This window comes from Haliotis rufescens, unplaced genomic scaffold (genome assembly GCF_023055435.1).
Source record: "Haliotis rufescens isolate VD_foot unplaced genomic scaffold, xgHalRufe1.0.p SCAF_30, whole genome shotgun sequence".
In the NCBI taxonomy this organism is placed as follows: domain Eukaryota; kingdom Metazoa; phylum Mollusca; class Gastropoda; order Lepetellida; family Haliotidae; genus Haliotis; species Haliotis rufescens.
Window position 1 is genome coordinate 3,092,532 of NW_025964002.1, and position 22,441 is coordinate 3,114,972.

At 39.7% G+C, this 22,441-nt stretch overlaps 1 protein-coding gene across 2 annotated transcripts in view; it reads left to right on the plus strand.

Annotated features, from left to right (window-relative positions):
• Positions 1–21,556, plus strand: part of LOC124147286 (cystine/glutamate transporter-like) — a 29,549-nt gene extending 7,993 nt beyond the window's left edge. For both annotated transcript variants that reach the window (XM_048380415.1, XM_046517963.2), the window contains exons 2-11: positions 6,703–7,291; positions 8,458–8,583; positions 12,723–12,822; positions 13,289–13,333; positions 14,544–14,667; positions 15,796–15,899; positions 17,178–17,274; positions 17,700–17,849; positions 18,403–18,580; positions 18,823–21,556. In XM_048380415.1, the coding sequence (XP_048236372.1) occupies positions 6,784–7,291; positions 8,458–8,583; positions 12,723–12,822; positions 13,289–13,333; positions 14,544–14,667; positions 15,796–15,899; positions 17,178–17,274; positions 17,700–17,849; positions 18,403–18,580; positions 18,823–18,875 (1,485 nt within the window). In that variant the 5' untranslated portion in view covers positions 6,703–6,783 and the 3' untranslated portion in view covers positions 18,876–21,556. The remainder of the gene's footprint in view (positions 1–6,702; positions 7,292–8,457; positions 8,584–12,722; positions 12,823–13,288; positions 13,334–14,543; positions 14,668–15,795; positions 15,900–17,177; positions 17,275–17,699; positions 17,850–18,402; positions 18,581–18,822) is intronic.
• Positions 21,557–22,441: the final 885 nt, after the last annotated feature.

The following is a 22,441-nucleotide window of genomic DNA, read 5'->3' on the forward strand; positions in this document are numbered from 1 at the left end:
CGAAGTTTTGATAAGTCACTTGCTTGGTAATTGTGCGATTTACGTTTACGCTATTTTGACTTGCAACACACACAAAATATTTCTCCTAAGTATTGCTTATTTTATTGTGTTTATATTTTTACAGTCAAAATGTGCAAAATTTTCACTTAGGAAATTCATTAAACGCTTAAATATTCTGTTATTTTACAAATTGACTGAAAAATATGTCCAGCTGTATTATTATAAAACGAATTCCAAAGATTTTTATGTTTAATATCATCACCAAGAGACTGTAAATGTTACGATGAAAAGTACATTTCTATATTGTTTGGCTTCTAATCCAACCTACATAATAATCTATTGTGATGTTTTTAGGCCCTTTTGATCGTCTTAATCAATTTTAGTCAATCTGTGAAAGAAATGGACAGATTTTTCAGTCAAAATGACTGAAATATTAACACATTTTTATAAATTGCCTGAGAGAATCACATTTTACAAATTGACTGTAATATAAACACGCTTACAAAAAAAAGACTTGTGAAAACAACGTCTATCCCAACGTCTTTCCCAACCAAGACGTAGAGGAACAAGAATGAATCTGTTCAATGCTACAGCAAATGAAGGAAAACAAAAAGCAAGTATCATAATTATAACCTACCAAATGTGCATAATTTTAGGCAGCTTCCTTGTTCAAGGAATGTATCCGTGAATATCCACACAAACGAACAATATCCCACACGTCTGCAGCTGTACAAAGAAACTTATTCGATGTCACGTGTCTCTGTAACAATCAAATATTTTAAAATATGTATATCGTTTCGGGGTATTATAACCCGTGTTTGTTTTTCAACTGATCACTTAGATTGTTTCAGGTGTTTCACATAGGTGTCAAGTCTCAAAGGTCGGCTGAGAAAGCTCACGTGACAACTATTTTCATAACGTCCACGGTTCCTAAAAAAATCCATTGAGTTAGATAACAATGAGCAATCAATCAACGTATTACCCTTTGAACAAAGTATGTTGTTTTTACATCGGCACTTCACGCCATGATATGAGTGTATTCCCTTTGTTTTAGTAAACCTAAACATGTAAACACTCAATTTTGACATATCCACTGTGCAAGATAACAGTGATTAATCAATCAACGTATTTTCTGTCAATACTTTGATGGCTAGGAAAGATCTGTTGATTCACAAAAAAGTAAATCAACTGATCATTCACCTCTTGCTGGGCTGCCACGTGCATATTACATAACACACATTTCACCTCACTTAAAACCTGTATATAGATTGAATAATTACCCCAGTCACAATAAATGCCAAATGGGAACCTTTGTCAGGTAATCGGAGTGGTGCTACCACTTATTATACCTGTAATAAATTCATTAACTGAGCATCAAATGAATGACGACAAATACACAAGTGTAGGGTTATACCAGAAAACGTGAATGTACCAGTTGCGTTGCGTATCATCCGGGTACTCACGGGGGGAAAACAATAACAAAGGCAACAACCAGTCCGGGGAATTGCGTTAGATCAGTGCCGCTTTAAAATCATTGCAATCATGATTCCACAACCCGTTCTGCAGGATTCACATTTTGATTTCATTGTGATTTTGATTCGACTATGCTAGGCTCTTTAACGCCACACTCAGCAATATTCCAGCTATATGATGATGCTCTGTACATAACTGAGTTTGGAGCAGACAATCCAGTGATTGACATCATGAGCATCGATCCACGCAATTGGGATATGATGACATGCATCAACCAAGTCAGTGAGCCTGACCACCTGATCTTGTTAGTCGCTTCTTACAACAAGCATAGTCACCTTTTACAATTAGCATGGATTGCTGAAGACCTATTCTACCCCAGATCTTCACGGGTCTTAGCAAGAAGTAAACTATACTCAATGCCAAAAGAAACGCAAACCATACAAACATAGAGAAGTATGTACGTTAAGAAGAGATGTTTCCAGTGTGTACCAATTAATGACAAAACAAACAATCAGTCAAGTGTCTTTATTCTTATCACAATATGCTGCACGTGATTTCCAAATTTCACACTCTAATCCTCCACGAGACAGATTGTGCATCTCAAGTCATGGATCTATAACGTCACATGTGATGCGTTCATGAGCGTTGGTTCACACAACATACCAGCATGTTTGTTTGCGCTTCGAACCAATCTAATATCTCTTGAATATGAGTAATTCTTCAAATATTAACCAACATGTATTGTATTCACGTTTCTTTTGTCGATGAGTATATTTTTCACCAGGTGTACAATCTTCTCTGGTCAAGGAGGATGTAGTTTCAAATGTGAATATGCAATCTATATAAAAATGAACTGATATTATTTGCTGTTTTGCAGCATCAGTTTTATAAAGACTTATCACCATTCAAAGTTTTCACGTGCATATACATGAAATGAATCACTGAAGCTTGGAGCAGTGTATTGTGAACATATGAACATGAATTATGTATCTATGTCTGTTTCATGAAAATGTGTGTGGTAATTTTGATAGAAATACAATGAATATGAAATTACGTCCAAACTGAATTTAATGAAATTTTACAAAACAGTGAATGTCAAATATTGGAATGAAACTTTGGATTATGCATTTATATAACTGCAATGTACGTAGCTTGCGGCATTTGTTGTCCTCCAACTGCTATGACTCCTGCAACAGATGTAGGTGCAATTGCAGAATCAGTTGTGTGTATCACCACGACTGATTGCACAGTTGATGATGTAATGTTAATAGAAGTTATTAAGTCTTTCATGGGCAGGAGATATGACAAGTATTTGCTCAAGCAATACTGGTAAATTAGTCAACATTGAATAAATATGCACTAATTAGTCTTCTTTAAATGAGTCGATTAAATTACATTTTTTTTGTTTTCTTAAGTTCAGATATATTCAATGTTGCATTGAATTAATTCATGTAAAAAGTACATGTACATATATTTAAAACCTTTACTTATGTTAGGCTCTGTTACAAGTAAGATGACCCGTGAAGATCTGGGGTAGAATAGGTCTTCTGCAACCCATGCTTGATGTAAAAGGCGACTATGCTTGTTGTAAGAGGCAACTAACGGGATCGGGATAGATAGATATATCCCTGTAAATCCTGGATAAATAGACCCAGGTAAATCCTAGATAGATAGACCCAGGTAAATACTGGACAGATAGACCCAGGTAAATACTGGACAGATAGACCCAGGTAAATCCTGGATAGATAGACCCAGGTAAATACTGGACAGATAGACCCAGGTAAATACTGGACAGATAGACCCAGGTAAATACTGGACACATAGACCCAGGTAAATACTGGACAGATAGACCCAGGTAAATCCTGGATAGATAGACCCAGGTGAATACTGGACAGATAGACCCAGGTAAATACTGGATAGATAGACCCAGGTAAATCCTAGATAGATAGACCCAGGTAAATACTGGACAGATAGACCCAGGTAAATACTGGACAGATAGACCCAGGTAAATCCTGGATAGATAGACCCAGGAAAATCCTGGATAGATAGACCCAGGTAAATACTGGACAGATAGACCCAGGTAAATACTGGACAGATAGACCCAGGTAAATCCTGGATAGATAGACCCAGGTAAATACTGGACAGATAGACCCAGGTAAATAATGGACAGATAGACCCAGGTAAATACTGGATAGATAGACCCAGGTAAATCCTGGATAGATAGACCCAGGTAAATACTGAACAGATAGACCCAGGTAAATACTGGATAGATAGACCCAGGTAAATACTGGACAGATAGACCCTGGTAAATCCTGGATAGATAGACCCAGGTAAATACTGGACAGATAGACCCAGGTAAATACTGGACAGATAGACCCAGGTAAATCCTTGATAGATAGACCCAGGTAAATACTGGACAGATAGACCCAGGTAAATCCTGGATAGATAGACCCAGGTAAATACTGGACAGATAGACCCAGGTAAATACTGGACAGATAGACCCAGGTAAATACTGGACAGATAGACCTAGGTAAATCCTGGATTGATCGACCCAGGTAAATTCTGAATAGATTTACCAAGGGAAATCCTGAATTAATAGACCCTGTTAATCCTGGATAGATTGACCCAAGTAGATCTCTGGATAGATAGACCAAGGTAAATTCTGGATAGATAGACCCAGGGAAATCCTGCAAAGAAAGACCCAGGTTAATCCTGGACAAACAGACCTAGGTAAATCTGGCAAATTTAGATCCAGGTAAATCTCTGGACAAATAGACCTAGGTAAATCTGGCAAATTTAGATCCAGGTAAATCTCTGGACAAATAGACCTAGGTAAATCTGGCAAATTTAGATCCAGGTAAATCTCTGGACAAATAGACCTAGGTAAATCTGGCAAATTTAGATCCAGGTAAATCTCTGGACAAATAGACCTAGGTAAATCTGGCAAATTTAGATCCAGGTAAATCTCTGGACAAATAGACCTAGGTAAATCTGGCAAATTTAGATCCAGGTAAATCTCTGGACAAATAGACCTAGGTAAATCTGGCAAATTTAGATCCAGGTAAATCTCTGGACAAATAGACCTAGGTAAATCTGGCAAAGATAGATCCAGGTAAATCTCTGGACAAATAGACCTAGGTAAATCTTGGATGGAAGGACCAAGGTTAATCCCTGATTGATAGACCCAGGTATTGTAACCTTAGGTGTCGGCTACTATACCCTTCTACCTTTGGTCACTTGTACTTATCAACCACTCCTTTGTTCCTGGGATGATGTAGCTCTCAAAATCACAAGCCAGCTGGTTTGCTCAAGTCCTTTTTATTTATGATGGAATTAATCATAAATATGCACACATGGTCCTCAGATATTTTCTTGTAGCCTGTATAACTCAAATACAACACATACCTAAATGATGCATTGAAGAGCCTGATAGCATTTCTGATCAGCTGTTAACTCTAATACTTTTCTGCCCCGGAATCCCAATCTACAGCGAGAACCTCTCTGTTTAGCCGTGAGTTTCCGAATCCCCGCACAACTCCCGGACAACTAACAAAATACTATCGATGATAATTTTATCTCCACCCACCGAAATAATGTTCAAAGTCATACCGAAATGACTCTTAAGCTCATTTCAATAGAAGCTAATTTCCAATCTCTAAATGGCAGATTCAGTTTGCGCTATCAAACTCTTCTTGTCTAAAATAACTCAGTTAACTTTCTTAGTCAATCGAACATAGTTCATGAACCTAGGATGAAAGCCAGATGCTATGTTAAAATGGTATTTACCAATTTACCAAGATATCCTTAATCAGATTCCAATCAAGCAATAATTCATACAATATTTGCTCACTTCAAGACTGATTGTCTATTCCATCTTTTCATTTGCTCTCTTGTACTTATATTACAAGACCAGATCCTGCTAATTCCCTTTTACAGATGAGAATTTGTACTAAGAGCAACAGAATTGTTAACCTTTTGACCTCTTGGTTGAAGCCTCACCCAGTACAGTCACCTCTCACATGTCCATTTCGTATTTCAACCTAGAGCCTGATAGAATTTCATAAACCTCATTTTAAGTTAATATTAAAAACACTTTTTCCAAAATACCTTGGTTATGGTATATCCTGAACAGAGAGGCCCAGGTAAATTCTGGATAAATAGACCCTGTTAATCCTGGATAAATAGACCCTGTTAATCCTGGATAGATAGACCCTGTTAATCCTGGATAGATAGACCCCAGAACTCCCCAATACTTGTATCTATCAGTGTTCCCATTTACCAGTAATTACCAGGTTTTTTGCCAGAAAAATTAGACTTGGACTGGTAATTCATGTAACTGCCAGTCCCATATAATGGACCAGCAAATAAAGTACCTATTAAATCTTTGTTGTTGAACAAAACATTGGTGATATCCATATAAATATATTTTCAAACGAAGTCACCTTGTCTGTTACCATCAGGGTTTCCCCTCATCTATAATCCACCTCATCTTTGGTTCTAGGTTAAATATATATTTTTAGTGACTTTGTCTAAAAATATTAATTAAAAAAGAGAAAATTGTGGATGACGTGTAGATCTAACTAAGTTCAGAAGTAAAAGAAAGTAATCATTGGTAATTTTCATACATGTATGTTTTTATATATTTCTTTAAAGCTGGGCCTGACAAAAACTTGGGGGGAATGGTAATTTTTAGAGTTGCCAGTCCACCCATACTGGCAGTGTCAAAAGCTGGCAGGAACACTGTCCGTATGTGTACAGGAAACATAGATTACTGACACCCACTTTGTGTCAACAGCTGGTGCAGAGTATTCCTTGGGTATAGTGACAAGAGGATAGATTGACAAGATCATCTTTTAAATGCTATGTTTGTCTATGTCACCCAGGCTCGGCAACAGGTCGCCGTGACATTGATGACTGAGGCAATACAAGTGCATTCTCTCGCCCTTGAACCGAACTTTCAGAAGATGTCATGTATTCGTACATGTTTTGTGTGTTACAGGTTTCAAATACATGTTTTATCTATTACAGGTTTCAAATACATGTATTATCTATTACAGGTTTCAAATACATGTTTTATCTATTACAGGTTACAAATACTCATTTTGTCTTTAACAGGTTTCAAATACGTTTTATCTTTTACAGGTTTCAAATACATGTTTTATCTATTACAGGTTACAAATACACATTTTGTCTTTAACCGGTTTCAAATACATGTTTTATCTATTACAGGTTTCAAATCCAGAATAATAACTTGACAGAAGTTCATAGTAACCTCGCTGAAACAGCGTAGATCACCTCAGCATCTGCACCATGGGAGACATGAGAGAGACAGACAGCATCATCCAAGACGGAGTTGCAACCCCAGGGGATGGAGATGCTCCTGAGGTCATTGTTGAGTCCAAGGTCCAGATGAAACGGTCCATGAACCTGTTTCACTGTACAGCTCTCCTAGTGTCCATCACAGGCCATTCAGCAGTCTTCATAGCACCTTCAACGATCATCAAGTATTCCGGCTCCGTTGGGATGTCTCTGGTGGCCTGGATGGTTGGTGGTTTAATAAATCTCAGTTTGGCCTTGTGTTTTACCGAACTTGGCACCATGATGCCTAAAGCAGGTGGACCATACGCTTTCATCTACAGCACATTTGGCTCCCTGCCAGGCTTCCTGATCCTGTGGGGTTATATCGTGCTGATCTCAGGACCCTTCTGGGCCTTCCAGTCCAAGACTGCAGCGGTGTACATTGTGAAGGCTATCTTCCCAGGATGTGATGTTCCGGAAATGGAATGGGGTATCAAACTTTTTGCAGCATGGATTATAGGTGGGTGACCATTAATGAGTTTTCAAGCACTCAGACTTTATGAGATTTGATATTGAACCGCTGCAGATGTATTTTAAACAGGGAATGCATTCCTATTTTTCTTGGGATGTCACACAGGTGATTTGTCTCTCTCAGGTACTATCCTCGGGAATGTCATTTTTGTATTATGTTCACGTTTAATCAGGGCCCATTTGAACGTTTCTTAGCAATTTCATGCAATGTTTAATGAAGGGTACATGCTGTACAGTTATTGGCTAACAATACATATTTAGCGATGCTGTGTATGATTGTAGATGAGCCGATCTCATAGATAAGGCAGGGGCTGTCAGGGAGCCTAGTGGTTAAAGCGTTCGCTCGTCGCGCCGAAGACACAGGCTCGATTCCTGACATGGGTACAATATGGAAGCCCATTTCTGGTGTCCCCCGCCATGATATTGCTGGAATATTGCTAAAAGAGGCGTAAAACCTCACTCACTCACATAGATAAGCCTAGGTATTAACTTGGTCCTTGAAATCTGTATCACAATGTTATGTGCAGTAGCTGAGCTGGACCCACAACCTAAAAAACTATGTCTCATCATGATCTTTCATCGGAAATAGAAAATAAAAACATCTGTATTGAATTATGCAAGTTAATCCTTTCATTACACCATCAGTAATAAAAAGTGTTTAATTGTATGTCTGGACCCACGTTTGTAACCTTTTTTATTAATTTTAATCCAACTTTCATTCAATAATATTTACATTAACTTGTTAAATGTAGCAGGGTGTAGAGACATTGAACATAACATACCTTTTCCGCTTGACCTCTTTTGTTAGGTGGACAAGATAAGGTAAAAAGTTTCTGCGCATAATATTCAAATTTCTTTTTTTCCAAAATATTGAACCCGCTAGAGGGGGGTGCGCATTATACATGGGTGCGCACTATACTCAAGAAAATACGGTAAATGGTTTGATTCCCATAATGAAACTCGGACATGTTATCAGCACCATGTCTACTTTCTCCAAAATGAAACAGTAAGAACAAACTAATTCACCTTTAGCTAGTGACAGAAATATTCCTGTTCAATGTGTTTGTTTTGTGTTATGTTGACAGCTGTTACCATGGTTACTGGCATCATCATGATCACTGCCTGAGTTTACAATAATGTCCGCTCCTGTTACAGTGTCCTTAGTGACTCTCAACTGTGTGTACATGAAGTACGTGACCCGGGTGCAGACGATTCTGTCCAGTACCAAGATGCTCGCCTTGCTCATCATCATTGCTGGAGGTATTGCCATGGTGGCTAAGGGTAAGAGGGATGATCAGGGCTTCTGTAATGTGTCAGTGCTGTGATGAATGGGTGGCCTCAGGACTGAGGCACTTTTAATTGAGACATTCGTGTATTTTACCTGGTGGAGTTGACACATGACTTCCTATTGATGCTCATGATGTCAATCACTGGATTGTCTGGTCCAGACTTGATTATTTACTGACCACTGTCATCTAGATGGAATATTGCTGAGTGAGACGTTTAACAACAAACAAACAATCAAACAAATAAACATGACTTGCTGTTGGTCAGGGGTTTTACACCAAAACTAAAAGTTATGTTACTTTGGTTGGTGCTCGGGGAGCATGCTGTGTTTGGTTGGTGCTCGGCGAGCATGCTGTGTTTGGTTGGTGCTCAGCGAGCATGCTGTGTTTGGTTGGCGCTCGGCGAGCATGCTGTGTTTGGTTGGTGCTCGGCGAGCATGCTGTGTTTGGTTGGCGCTCGGCGAGCATGCTGTGTTTGGTTGGCGCTCGGCGAGCATGCTGTGTTTGGTTGGTGCTCGGCGAGCATGCTGTGTTTGGTTGGCGCTCGGGGAGCATGCTGTGTTTGGTTGGTGCTCGGCGAGCATGCTGTGTTTGGTCAGCGCTCGGCAAGCATGCTGTGTTTGGTTGGTGCTCGGCGAGCATGCTGTGTTTGGTTGGTGCTCGGCGAGCATGCTGTGTTTGGTTGGTGCTCGGCGAGCATGCTGTGTTTGCTTGGTGCTCGGCGAGCATGCTGTGTTTGGTTGGTGCTCGGCGAGCATGCTGTGTTTGGTTGGCGCTCGGCGAGCATGCTGTGTTTGGTTGGTGCTCGGCGAGCATGCTGTGTTTGGTTGGTGCTCGGCGAGCATGCTGTGTTTGGTTGGTGCTCGGCGAGCATGCTGTGTTTGGTCAGCGCTCGGCGAGCATGCTGTGTTTGGTTGGCGCTCGGCGAGCATGCTGTGTTTGGATGGCGCTCGGTGAGCATGCTGTGTTTGGTCAGCGCTCGGCGAGCATGCTGTGTTTGGTTGGCGCTCGGCGAGCATGCTGTGTTTGGCTCCTGCCCCCACTCTTCACTCCCACATTGCAGCAGAGTATATCATTTTGTACTAATATCTACTGTAGACGTTGTTTTACTGCCAGTTTTACCAGCATATGATGTTATTGCGGTAGCTCAATTCTATTTTTCTGTGTTTAATATCTGTAGTTTGTCGTGGTATAAAACTGTGCCCAGCTCACTCCATGTGTTGTCGTCCGTGGTCTAGTGGTAGAGCGTCTGCCCGGAGAGCGGAGGGTTCGGGGTTCGATCCCCGGCCGCGTCATACCAAAAGACGTTAAAAGATGGTACTTGTTGTTACCCTGTCTGGCTCTCGGCATTAAGGGGTTAAAGCAAGGACTGGTCGGCTCGGAGTATACTGTGTCTGAGTGGGGTATTTATGTTAAACTGCGGCATGTATCTCAGTGTGCTAGCACTATAAATCGGCATCAGTCTGGTCTAGTACAAGCAGCCACACACACACACACATGCATGCACGTCGCCATATAAGTGCAATAATCTTGGACACGACGTTAAACCCAATTTCACCTCACCTCACCATGTGTTGTCGGTAAAAAGAATCTCACGCTCGTGTCCTTTATATCAAATATATTAACACCAGTCCATTCAAGTTAAAACTTCTGAGGCTTATAAACTTTTATGACAAGTGTTGATATGTTTAATGTCAAAATAAATTGTGGGTAAGATTCTGTTTATCATCCAAACCATCCTTCCAACATCTTCAGTTTGTAAATAGTGATATTGAGTGTCTTGAATGTAAAACATACAGCTACAGCCCCAGTGGCAGAGATAAGTGATGACAATGTATGATGTCACAATGATCAGCAAAGCATTGTGATGCGATTTCATTGTAGCAATATCTTCCAGGAGATATCACTTGCTCTCACCCAATCAATATCTCCTGTGGAGGCCAATGTGGGATGATATGTGTTTGTACACTGAGACAGAGACAGTGTTATATTCCATGAACATTGTGACCATAATCTTCACTCTGTTGAACAATACACTGAGACAGAGACAGTGTTATATTCCATGAACATTGTGACCATAATCTTCACTCTGTTGAACAATACACTGAGACAGAGACAGTGTTATATTCCATGAACATTGTGACCATAATCTTCACTCTGTTGAACAATACACTGAGACAGTGTTATATTCCATGAACATTGTGACCATAATCTTCACTCTGTTGAACAATACACTGAGACAGAGACAGTGTTATATTCCATGAACATTGTGACCATAATCTTCACTCTGTTGAACAATACACTGAGACAGAGACAGTGTTATATTCCATGAACATTGTGACCATAATCTTCACTCTGTTGAACAATACACTGAGACAGAGACAGTGTTATATTCCATGAACATTGTGACCATAATCTTCTCTCTGTTGAACAATACACTGAGACAGAGACAGTGTTATATTCCATGAACATTGTGACCATAATCTTCACTCTGTTGAACAATACACTGAGACAGAGACAGTGTTATATTCCATGAACATTGTGACCATAATCTTCACTCTGTTGAACAATACACTGAGACAGAGACAGTGTTATATTCCATGAACATTGTGACCATAATCTTCACTCTGTTGAACAATACACTGAGACAGTGTTATATTCCATGAACATTGTGACCATAATCTTCACTCTGTTGAACAATACACTGAGACAGAGACAGTGTTATATTCCATGAACATTGTGACCATAATCTTCACTCTGTTGAACAATACACTGAGACAGAGACAGTGTTATATTCCATGAACATTGTGACCATAATCTTCACTCTGTTGAACAATACACTGAGACAGAGACAGTGTTATATTCCATGAACATTGTGACCATAATCTTCACTCTGTTGAACAATACACTGAGACAGAGACAGTGTTATATTCCATGAACATTGTGACCATAATCTTCACTCTGTTGAACAATACACTGAGACAGAGACAGTGTTATATTCCATGAACATTGTGACCATAATCTTCACTCTGTTGAACAATACACTGAGACAGAGACAGTGTTATATTCCATGAACATTGTGACCATAATCTTCACTCTGTTGAACAATACACTGAGACAGAGACAGTGTTATATTCCATGAACATTGTGACCATAATCTTCACTCTGTTGAACAATACACTGAGACAGAGACAGTGTTATATTCCATGAACATTGTGACCATAATCTTCACTCTGTTGAACAATACACTGAGACAGAGACAGTGTTATATTCCATGAACATTGTGACCATAATCTTCACTCTGTTGAACAATACACTGAGACAGAGACAGTGTTATATTCCATGAACATTGTGACCATAATCTTCACTCTGTTGAACAATACACTGAGACAGAGACAGTGTTATATTCCATGAACATTGTGACCATAATCTTCACTCTGTTGAACAATACACTGAGACAGAGACAGTATTATATTCCATGAACATTGTGACCATAATCTTCACTCTGTTGAACAATACACTGAGACAGAGACAGTGTTATATTCCATGAACATTGTGACCATAATCTTCACTCTGTTGAACAATACACTGAGACAGAGACAGTGTTATATTCCATGAACATTGTGACCATAATCTTCACTCTGTTGAACAATACACTGAGACAGAGACAGTGTTATATTCCATGAACATTGTGACCATAATCTTCACTCTGTTGAACAATACACTGAGACAGAGACAGTGTTATATTCCATGAACATTGTGACCATAATCTTCACTCGTGTTGAACAATACACTGAGACAGAGACAGTGTTATATTCCATGAACATTGTGACCATAATCTTCACTCTGTTGAACAATACACTGAGACAGAGACAGTGTTATATTCCATGAACATTGTGACCATAATCTTCACTCTGTTGAACAATACACTGAGTGAGTGAGTATGGCTTTTCGCCGCTTTTAGCAATATTCCAGCAATATCGTGGTGGGGGACACATGAAATTGGCCTCACACATTGTTCCCATGCGGGGCAATTGAGCCCGGGTCTTCGTTGTGACGAGCGAACACTTTGACCACAACCATCGTCCCAAACAATACATTGAGATGATGAAGTAGAGTAATGTGTGATTGCAGGAAACACGGAACACTTCGAGAGTCCCTTTGCAGATACTACCACAGATACCGGAGACTTGTCCCTGGCAATCTTCTTCTCCTTGTTTGGCTACGGTGGCTGGTAGGTGGACCTCAGTACGGATACATCGCTGCTAAGCAGCTTTATCTAAACGGGCATGTTTTGAGCTTCTTAACAGAATCTGACTGCCTTGGTACTTTGTTTCTGAAACCATAGCATCTGAGGGATATCCCTGATTTCTTTCTAGCTCTCAGCTATTTATTTCAAGGAATTCATCGGTCTGTTGAAATGCTTAGGTCATCTTTATGTCTAATTTTTTTTACTGTCTATCTTAAAATGCATTAATTTTAGACTGAAAAGGTCATGAATGACCTACATATAAGGTGAAGGTCACATTGAAAGTGATTCATTAAGTATATTTCCCATTTTTATACAATTGCCTTTCCATGTAGGTATTTCTAAATGGTATTCATGTAGTGGTTTTCATTATTTAAATATATTTATGTGAAAGTGATGTGAAATAAGATATCTTAGGGAATCTGAGGGAAGTGTATGGTCTGTGTTTCAGGCAGGTGCTGATGACCCTGTCTGAAGAGGTGAAGAACCCAGGAAGGTAGGGCGATAAGGGGAGGAGGAGGAGGGGGGGGGGGGGGGAGTGCAGGGATCCACACCTCTTGTTTATGAAGGATAATTAACATAGAAACATAGAAAATTACATTTAATATAATCATTTGGTGATATGTTTTCAACAACAATAACACCACAGCCATATGAAAATGGTTTCACAATTATTTACAGTGTAAAGTGTGTAAATGCTCCTCATTTGTCCACAATTTGTTCATGCTTGTGAGTGCATGTGGTGAAAGACGACCATCGGACCATCTGATCCCCAACAGTGTACACCCTGCTCACCCTGTCAGTTGGTGGGAAGTCTCCTTCTGCAAGTCTGGAAACCCTGCTGTAGTCACCCGGTAGGAGTGAGTGGGGTGAGTGAGGGGTTGAGTACGGTGGTGAGTGATGGGGTGAGTGCTTGGGTGAGTGAGGGGTTTCGTAAGGTGGTGAGTGCTTGGGTGAGTGAGTGAGTGGTTGAGTGAGTGATGGGGTGAGAGAGTGGTTGAGTGAGTTAGTGGTTGAGTGAGTGAGTGGGTGAGAGAGTGAGTGGTAATCGAGTGAGTGAGGGGTTGAGTGAGTGATGGGGTGAGTGAGTAAGTGGTTGAGTGAGTGATGGGGTGAGTGAGTGGTTGAGTGAGTGATGGGGTGAGTAGTTGAGTGAGTGATGGGGTGAGTGAGTGGTTGAGTGAGTTAGTGGTTGAGTGGGTGAGAGAGTGAGTGGTAATCGAGTGAGTGAGGGGTTGAGTGAGTGATGGGGTGAGTGAGTAAGTGGTTGAGTGAGTGATGGGGTGAGTGAGTGATGGGGTGAGTGAGTGGTTGAGTGAGAGTGGTTGATTGAGTGAGGGGTTGCATGAGTGATGGGACGAGTGAGTGAGGGGTTGAGTGAGTGATGGGATGAGTGAGTGAAAGAGGGGATCAGTTATTGGGTGAGTTAGTGAGGTTTTAACACTGCTTTCAAAAGTATTCCAGTTGTGTCTTCACATGTTATCTTAATGTGGGAGGAAAGCCAGGAAGTGATGCAGGTCTCAGATGTTTACCACCTGGAAAAAATCAGGGCAAACCTGGATTTCGAACCCACGTTAATAGGTTTCTGACATGCCCAAGGGACAGTACTCTTCACAGCGAATTGCCGCGCGTGAGTCTTCTGGCCCATGCCCCCTCACCAGTGGGAAGACATTGACATGATATTCATGACTCTCCTCATGTTTCAGAGTTCTCCCTATGTCGGTGTTCACAGCGTTCTTCATTGTGATCCTGAAAACAGTGCTGGTGAACATTGCTTACTTCACACTGATATCTCCAGAAGAAATGGCTGCCTCCAGAGCAGTTGGGCTGGTATGTAGGAGACACGTAATGATTGCTACCCCATTCATAGTATCCAGTGTGTGTCATAGCAAACAATATCAATCTGGAGGACTAGTGTGTCCTTCCTATCATGGGTTTATCTTGGCAGTCTCAGAGGCTGATATTCTACAACTCACCTACAGTAAATGTTGAAAAATGCTGAATTGGAAACACAGAATTCCCAATTCATTTCATGTTGTTTCATACTCTGTTAAAATTCAAATCACTGGAGTGTATCGAAAGTTTTTTTGAGAAAAGAGGAAATCATTTAGTGTAGTCTTATCAATTATAATGTCACAAGCTTTAGGATTAACTATTTTTGGTATAATGAAATACATGACAATACACTTTTTTGTGAAGTTGTGACATGTTTAAAAGGGCGGGTGATATTGATGACTTTGTCTTGTTTTTGTTTGTAACAGTGACTAATTTCATTCATCCTAGGGTCTGTGAGGAGAAAAAGGCCTCAACCCTTAGTTTTGTGCTTTTGATTGATGGCCATGCTAATACCTCTGAATTTAAGAAATTATGGATTGTAAAAAAATCAAATATTACAATTTTTGTCAAATTTGTCTGCACCAGTCAGTAAGAGGAATCCTCGATAAATCTGTGAGTATCCAAAAGGTCAGATTATTCCAAGACACAAAATACTAGTCTCAACAATCTCTCAAGACACTGAGTGTAACACCAGTAATATGATTTACTATGAACTATGGCCAATGGTTGACAGGCATGATAGGTGATTTGAGGTATGACTGGCTGAGATCTGTCCAAAGTATTACTACTATGAGATAACTGTCAAATGGCTATTTCAATCATTTACTGATAGTGTGGGGTTCACTGAATCTGAAGATATTCTAGAATTGCTTACCATTTATGAATAATTGCAAATTATCTGTCATGATTGAATTGATCTTGTAATTGACAATCTTTATTGAAAAAGACAGATAATGCGAAGAGTTGGGAATAGATAATTTTATATTCCAAAAGGAGGCATAAGCACTCTCGGGAAACGAGGCATTATTCAATCCAGGTCTTGTAAATCTTCACCGACATATAGTGTGCCCAAGACCACCATTGTTGGCCGGGGATGTTACATGTGTTTGATCTTGATTCCAGTTGTTTGTTGAAAGGCTGTATCCTCCATTGGTGCCTGTGATATCATTCCTAGTTGGAACCATCACAGTCGGTGCTTTGAATGCAGGGATTCTTGGACATTCCAGGTGAGTGCCAGGAATGGTCAGAATACAAGCCCCAAGGTAGGCATCATCTTGTCTCAGTAACAGAAGCACAAGGTAGGCATCATCTTGTCCCTGTACCAGAAGCACAAGGTAGGCATCATCTTGTCCCAGTAGCAGAAGCACAAGGGAGGAGTCATCTTGTCCCAGTAACAGAAGCACAAGGTAGGCTTCAATTTGTCCCAGTAACAGAAGCACAAGGTAGGCATCATCTTGTCCCAGTACCAGAAGCACAAGGTAGGCATCATCTTGTCCCAGTAACAGGAGCACCAGGTAGGCATCATCTTGTCTCAGTAACAGAAGCACAAGGTAGGCATCATCTTGTCCCAGTAACAGAAGCACAAGGTAGGAATCATCTTGTCCCAGTAACAGAAGCACAAGGTAGGCATCATCTTGTCCCAGTAACAGAAGCACAAGGTAGGCATCATCTTGTCCCAGTAACAGAAGCACAAGGTAGGAATCATCTTGTCCCAGTAACAGAAGCACAAGGTAGGCATCATCTTGTCTCAGTAACAGAAGCACAAGCTAGGCATCATCTTGTCCCAGTAACAGAAGCACAAAGTAGGCATCATCTTGTCTCTGTAACAGAAGCACAAGGTAGGCATCATCTTGTCCCAGTAACAGAAGCACAAGGTAGGCATCATCTCTTTCAGTAACAGAAGCACAAGGTAGAAGTCACCCCAGTAACAGAAGCACAAGGTAGGCATCATCTTGTCTCAGTAACAGAAGCACAAGGTAGGAGTCATCCCAGTAACAGAAGCACAAGGTGGGAGTCATCTTGTCCCAGTAACAGAAGCACTAGGTAGAAGTCATCCCAGTAACAGAAGCACATGGTGGGAGTCATCCCAGTAACAGAAGCACAAGGTGGGAGTCATCTTGTCCCAGTAACAGAAGCACTAGGTAGAAGTCATCCCAGTAACAGAAGCACATGGTGGGAGTCATCCCAGGAACAGAAGCACAAGGTAGGCATCATCTTGTCCCAGTAACAGAAGCACAAGGTGGGAGTCATCCCAGTAACAGAAGCACAAGGTGGGAGTCATCTTGTCCCAGTAACAGAAGCACTAGGTAGAAGTCATCCCAGTAACAGAAGCACATGGTGGGAGTCATCCCAGGAACAGAAGCACAAGGTAGGAGTCATCCCAGGAACAGAAGCACATGGTGGGAGTCATCTTGTCCCAGTAACAGAAGCACAAGGTAGGAGTCATCCCAGAAACAGGAGCACTATATTGTCAATATGATAGTAAGTATGTGTTGTTCTTCCAGACTGCTGTTTGCTGGCTCCAGGGTGGGGCATGCCTCAGTTCTGTTTGGGATGATCCACCAGAAGTACCTGACTCCTGGACCCTCTATAGTAATGCTGGTATGTACAAGCTATGAGTGAGCTTGTAGAGTTTTGTCTGTCAATCAGGTGTTGACCTGTGTATCACCTGTACATGAATTCAGCAGTGTGGCATCATTGATATTTCCTGTATAAATATTGCATCCTTGTTATGCTTTCTGACATATAAGTGGATGATGTTGAAGGTCCAATTATCTGTATTACAGGTGTTGTGTCTCTAGTATGTTGCCTGTCCATCTGTTACAGGCAGTGTGTCTCTAGTATGTTGCCTGTCCATCTGTTACAGGCAGTGTGTCTCTAGTATGTTGCCTGTCCATCTGTTACAGGCATTGTGTCTCTAGTATGTTGCCTGTCCATCTGTTACAGGCATTGTGTCTCTAGTATGTTGCCTGTCCATCTGTTACAGGCAGTGTGTCTCTAGTATGTTGCCTGTCCATCTGTTACAGGCAGTGTGGTCTCTGGTGATGCTGTTTGTTGGTGGGTTCACCACAATGATGCGATACATCACCCTGTTCTCCAACACAATGAGTATGAGCGTTGTCATTGCCTTACTGTACCTGCGCTGGGTGAAACCTGATGAACCACGTCCATTCAAGGTCAGTTACACCTGTTTATCAAGCACATCACACTTTAGGGACCGGTCATTCATTATAGGGGGTGGGACTGAGGGGAGGGTCCCCAAATCATGTGACAGTCGCTAGGGGAGGGTCATTAAAAAACAACCCAGACACAGGGTTGGGGTAGATATGAAAAAATTGGACAAGGACATGTGGAGGGTCAACCAAAAGTATGACAAACATTATAAGAAGGTCATTATTTTCAGTACATTGGTGCATCAAAAACCTCTAACCCACACTTCTGTAATACATGATCAGTCCCTTAATGCATATTGGAATCTAGTGGTGTGTTCATTTCTTTGAAAAATGACAATTTTGATCATATAATAAGTTGTCAGTTGGGAAATAGATGATGTATTTGCTTCAACTTTGGATTCTTGACTTAAAAAAATTTGATTATTGTTCATACATCATAGTGTAATATATTGTAACATAGTAAATGACAAATGTCAAATATATGACAATGCCTAGTAGAGATAGTTATCTGCCCACCTAACCAATTCCACTGAGAGTAATCTCCCCTTTATTTCAGGTACCGTTGTTTGTGCCAGTATTACAAGTGTTTGTGGTCACTTTCATCCTGGCGCTAGCTGTGTATCAGAGACCAGTGGAGATGGGAACAGCTCTGTTCATCATGTGCCTGGGCGTGCCAGCGTACCTCTTTTTTGTCACCTGGACACACAAGCCGAGATTCATAGCAACATTTATAGGTTGGTAATGATTCACTTGTGCAGTATCTTAAGAGGCATGAAGAATTCAAAAAGGCTGCAGTTAGTAGTAATCGGTTGAGCAATAAGTTTAAAATTCTCAAAAGTGTCAATGTCAGTTTGCTGATAATAGGAAATTGTATATCTTGCCAGTTTTGAATGAGGCGCCACTTCCTGTATTTGACATTTGGCTTGTTGCGACTAAAATACAACACTTAACACTTTTGGCTTCTTTTTCATTTCAGAAAAGTTCACAATTGCCGTCCAGAAGATATTTTTTGTTGTGAAGACATCATAGTGTATAGGATATATTATGGGGACAGATGTACTTTTAAAATATTTGAACTGTGCACATACATGTTTATATCTGCATACCAATATGCCTCCAGGATGTACTTAGTAGACTGGAGTTTCGTCATCAGTGTAAAACCACTGGTTATAAAGTCAGTCTATGGTACCTTCAGACAATACTCTTTACAACATCAATAGTTTAAGACCCTTTTAAAATATTATATAAAATACATTATATTATGTTATTCTAAGTTATCTTTAACATGTTTAAGATGACCCCACATATACCATGAAGGCGACAGTTATCGTGGACCCTCCCCTAACTTTGCATAGTTGAGCTTGTTCCCCTGGGTTTGATTGTGTCAAATGAAAAGCAGAATACTACTGTCCAGATAGACAGGGTTCCACTGTTTAAAGGTGAAACGATGAGTTTTCATGTCACGATGTGACACACGATACCTTTTTTTCTTTTCAATAAAAGATGATACACTTGCAGAAATAAATTACATACTACTCGTTTAACATGTGTTTAATGACCCCCCCAGCATTTGTCAATCAAATATCGCAAGATGTGTTGTAATTAATTCACTACTAAAAATAGCCACTAAAAACGTGTCTACAGTTAGCTTTTCCTTTTGAATCTACTCTGAAATATATTGTCAAGACGTTTGTGCGATTTGACGTAAATATGTGTATCATGGTACGTATCGTGACCCTCATATCGTGACCTTGTATCGTTTTCACCCATAGTATTGCAGTAATATTTCAGGGATGGAAATTAACTCAAAAACAAGCCCTCAGGGCCAGTGAGATTTTGTTTCTGCAAGGCCTACAAAAGGACACTAATATCCATTCCTTCTCTTTGCTTGATCAAGCTCTCAAACAAATTAACACCTGCCGTATAACAACATGACGGCTGTATTATCAGGCTTAATTGCAATGTAATTATCAGCATGTCCTTATATTGACATGACACTCAAATCAGTACTGAGGCTTGCTTTATTTGAGGGACCATAGTAGTTTCATTGATAGTGAAATTTATTCTTCTGTATAAACAATTAAATATACATTTTACATATTTGACCCACTGGAAATGTCAAATAAATTATCATAAAATTACTGTAAGCTTGCTGTTATGATTGACTTCTAGCCATTTTTGTTTCTTCGACATTATTTAGGACATAGGTATTGTTAAAATGAGAGAAATAGGATTTTCCTTCAATATTTCAAGAGACAATTAACTATGAACATGTCCATGACCCACGATTAGTTGTACACTATATGTTGTATTGCTTTAACCTATATCTGCTCAGGAAACATTCTTGGATTAAAGACTTTCTTGTATTCAATGTCAGAAAAAAAATTCCTGTAAACCTCTGTGAGCAGCATCTTTGACAAATCTAACCTCACTGCTTCATTTGGTTACGTTGAAAGCCCAAGATCCTGAGCATGTTGAACACAAAGACTGAACTGCCCTTTGGACACATTGAATAACTTCTGAATAATTTCTACTGTTTCTTATTTCTAAAATTATTGACGGGCCCAAAAAGTGTTCTTATCATACCCATACCTTAACAAGGTTTAATGTTTTCAATGTTGATGAAATTGTTGCCCATCTTTTTGGTGGAGTATATTAATGAGATGCTGTGTCTGTTAATTTTTTATAAGAGTGTAATAATGGACAAACTGTCCCAAACACCGATTCTTGGTGCAAGGCTACATGTTGATACACAGGTGTCTGTCTCCAAACCAGTTGTCTCCCTTTGGTCTCTCTTATAGTAACTGATTGTGACTTAATCAGTGATGTTATATATTGTTTTTTTTATTGTTGTTGATATACACCAGAAATGTCTGGTTGTGTCGTTTGTTTTTACAGTATGCCACATTTTTACTGTATTTGTTAATACAGTACTGTTTAATATATCATTTCTAATATGGTTGGGTATCATTGACAGGACATTCATAAGAACACACCAGTAACGTGAGTGGCAGGGATATTATTGAGTATGAAATTCACAAAAATCATAATTTTTCTACAAATTGATTGGCTGGTGCACAATTACTGTTTCATTGTTTGCAAAATGTCCTTTGCAACGTATCATAGATCCATTTGTTGCCGCGAATAATGATGACCACTTTGTCTGCAATGTCACAGAAGATTCTGTGTGGCATCCGTCTTATAATGGAATGAGTGTCCTGACACTGATTATGGGTAATAAATTAAAAATAAATCTATTCATGAATCATTTTGACGGATTATGTTTCATAATTGTTATGTGTTTTTTATGGTAAATCAAATACATGAAATGTGTTTGTTGCAGCTGCAATTGTAAGATGGAAGATGCCAAGCTTGGATATTTAGACATAGCGGGTATTTTTCAAATTAAACCAGAATATAAAATGGTTCAAAGTTTAAATATATTATGCAAGATTCAAGGCAATATGTCACATGCCACTGAGAACTGGTTGGGTATGAGGTGCTTTAAAATCAGTTATGATTGTTATTTTACTAGTAATGGAGTTGCCAATTTTGGACAAAGCCCTTTCATTATTCATAAGAAATCCAACTATATCATGAGCATGTGTTTATGAAACACTATCAAATAGATCATTGGTGATGCTGGTATTTCAGTGACCAAGATATATGTGCATATTTTTCTTTTCATTATTGTACCTTAACTGAAGGTTCACATAGCATTATGCCATCCGTCGTTCATCACTCTGTTGTGTCTATATTTGTTACTGAAGGTTCACATAGCATGTCACCATCCGTCGTTCATCACTCTGTTCAGCTGTGTCTACATTTGTCACTTCATCTTTGAAATCGGAATGTCTATGATGGAACTCTCCATGCATTGGTCTTGCAAAACATGTAAAACTTGTATCCCATGACGGCCATACTGGAACTTTCATTCTGGTTAGCTGTCTTTTCATATGTCAATGTGTAATTAATTATCTGGTCAGTATGTGTAAAAGTAAAATTTAAAGATATTTTGTGTGTGCATTTATAAGAAATAGTAACTCTTAAACTTCCCAATTTAAAACCCTGTATTGACATCTCAGAAACCATTGACTGTGGGAAGCTAAAATTTGTATGTACTAGGATATGATTATGTCCTTAAAACCTACTGAAACCGGGTGAGTTTTTAACATTCAGGGTAGTAATTCTTAAATTTTTAAACTTGTACCAATCAGCTGTTTGGTTTTTATTTTGACTGCACTTAATTGGTTTAATGCATACTTTACGGACATGTTATATTGCTGTAATGTCAATTCATGTACATTTCCGACACTGGAGCCCCACCCTCAGAATGAAACTGTGATCGATGTCATATATTTCAGATGATCATTTACTATGGCCCTCCCACAGAATGAAAATGACTGATATGTATTTCAGCGGATCATTACCTCTGGCCTTACGTACAAAATGACTACTGTGATCGATGTCATATATGTCAGATGATCATTTACTCTGGCCCTCCCACAGAATGAAAATGACTGATATGTATTTCAGCGGATCATTACCTCTGGCCTTACGTACAAAATGACTACTGTGATCGATGTCATATATGT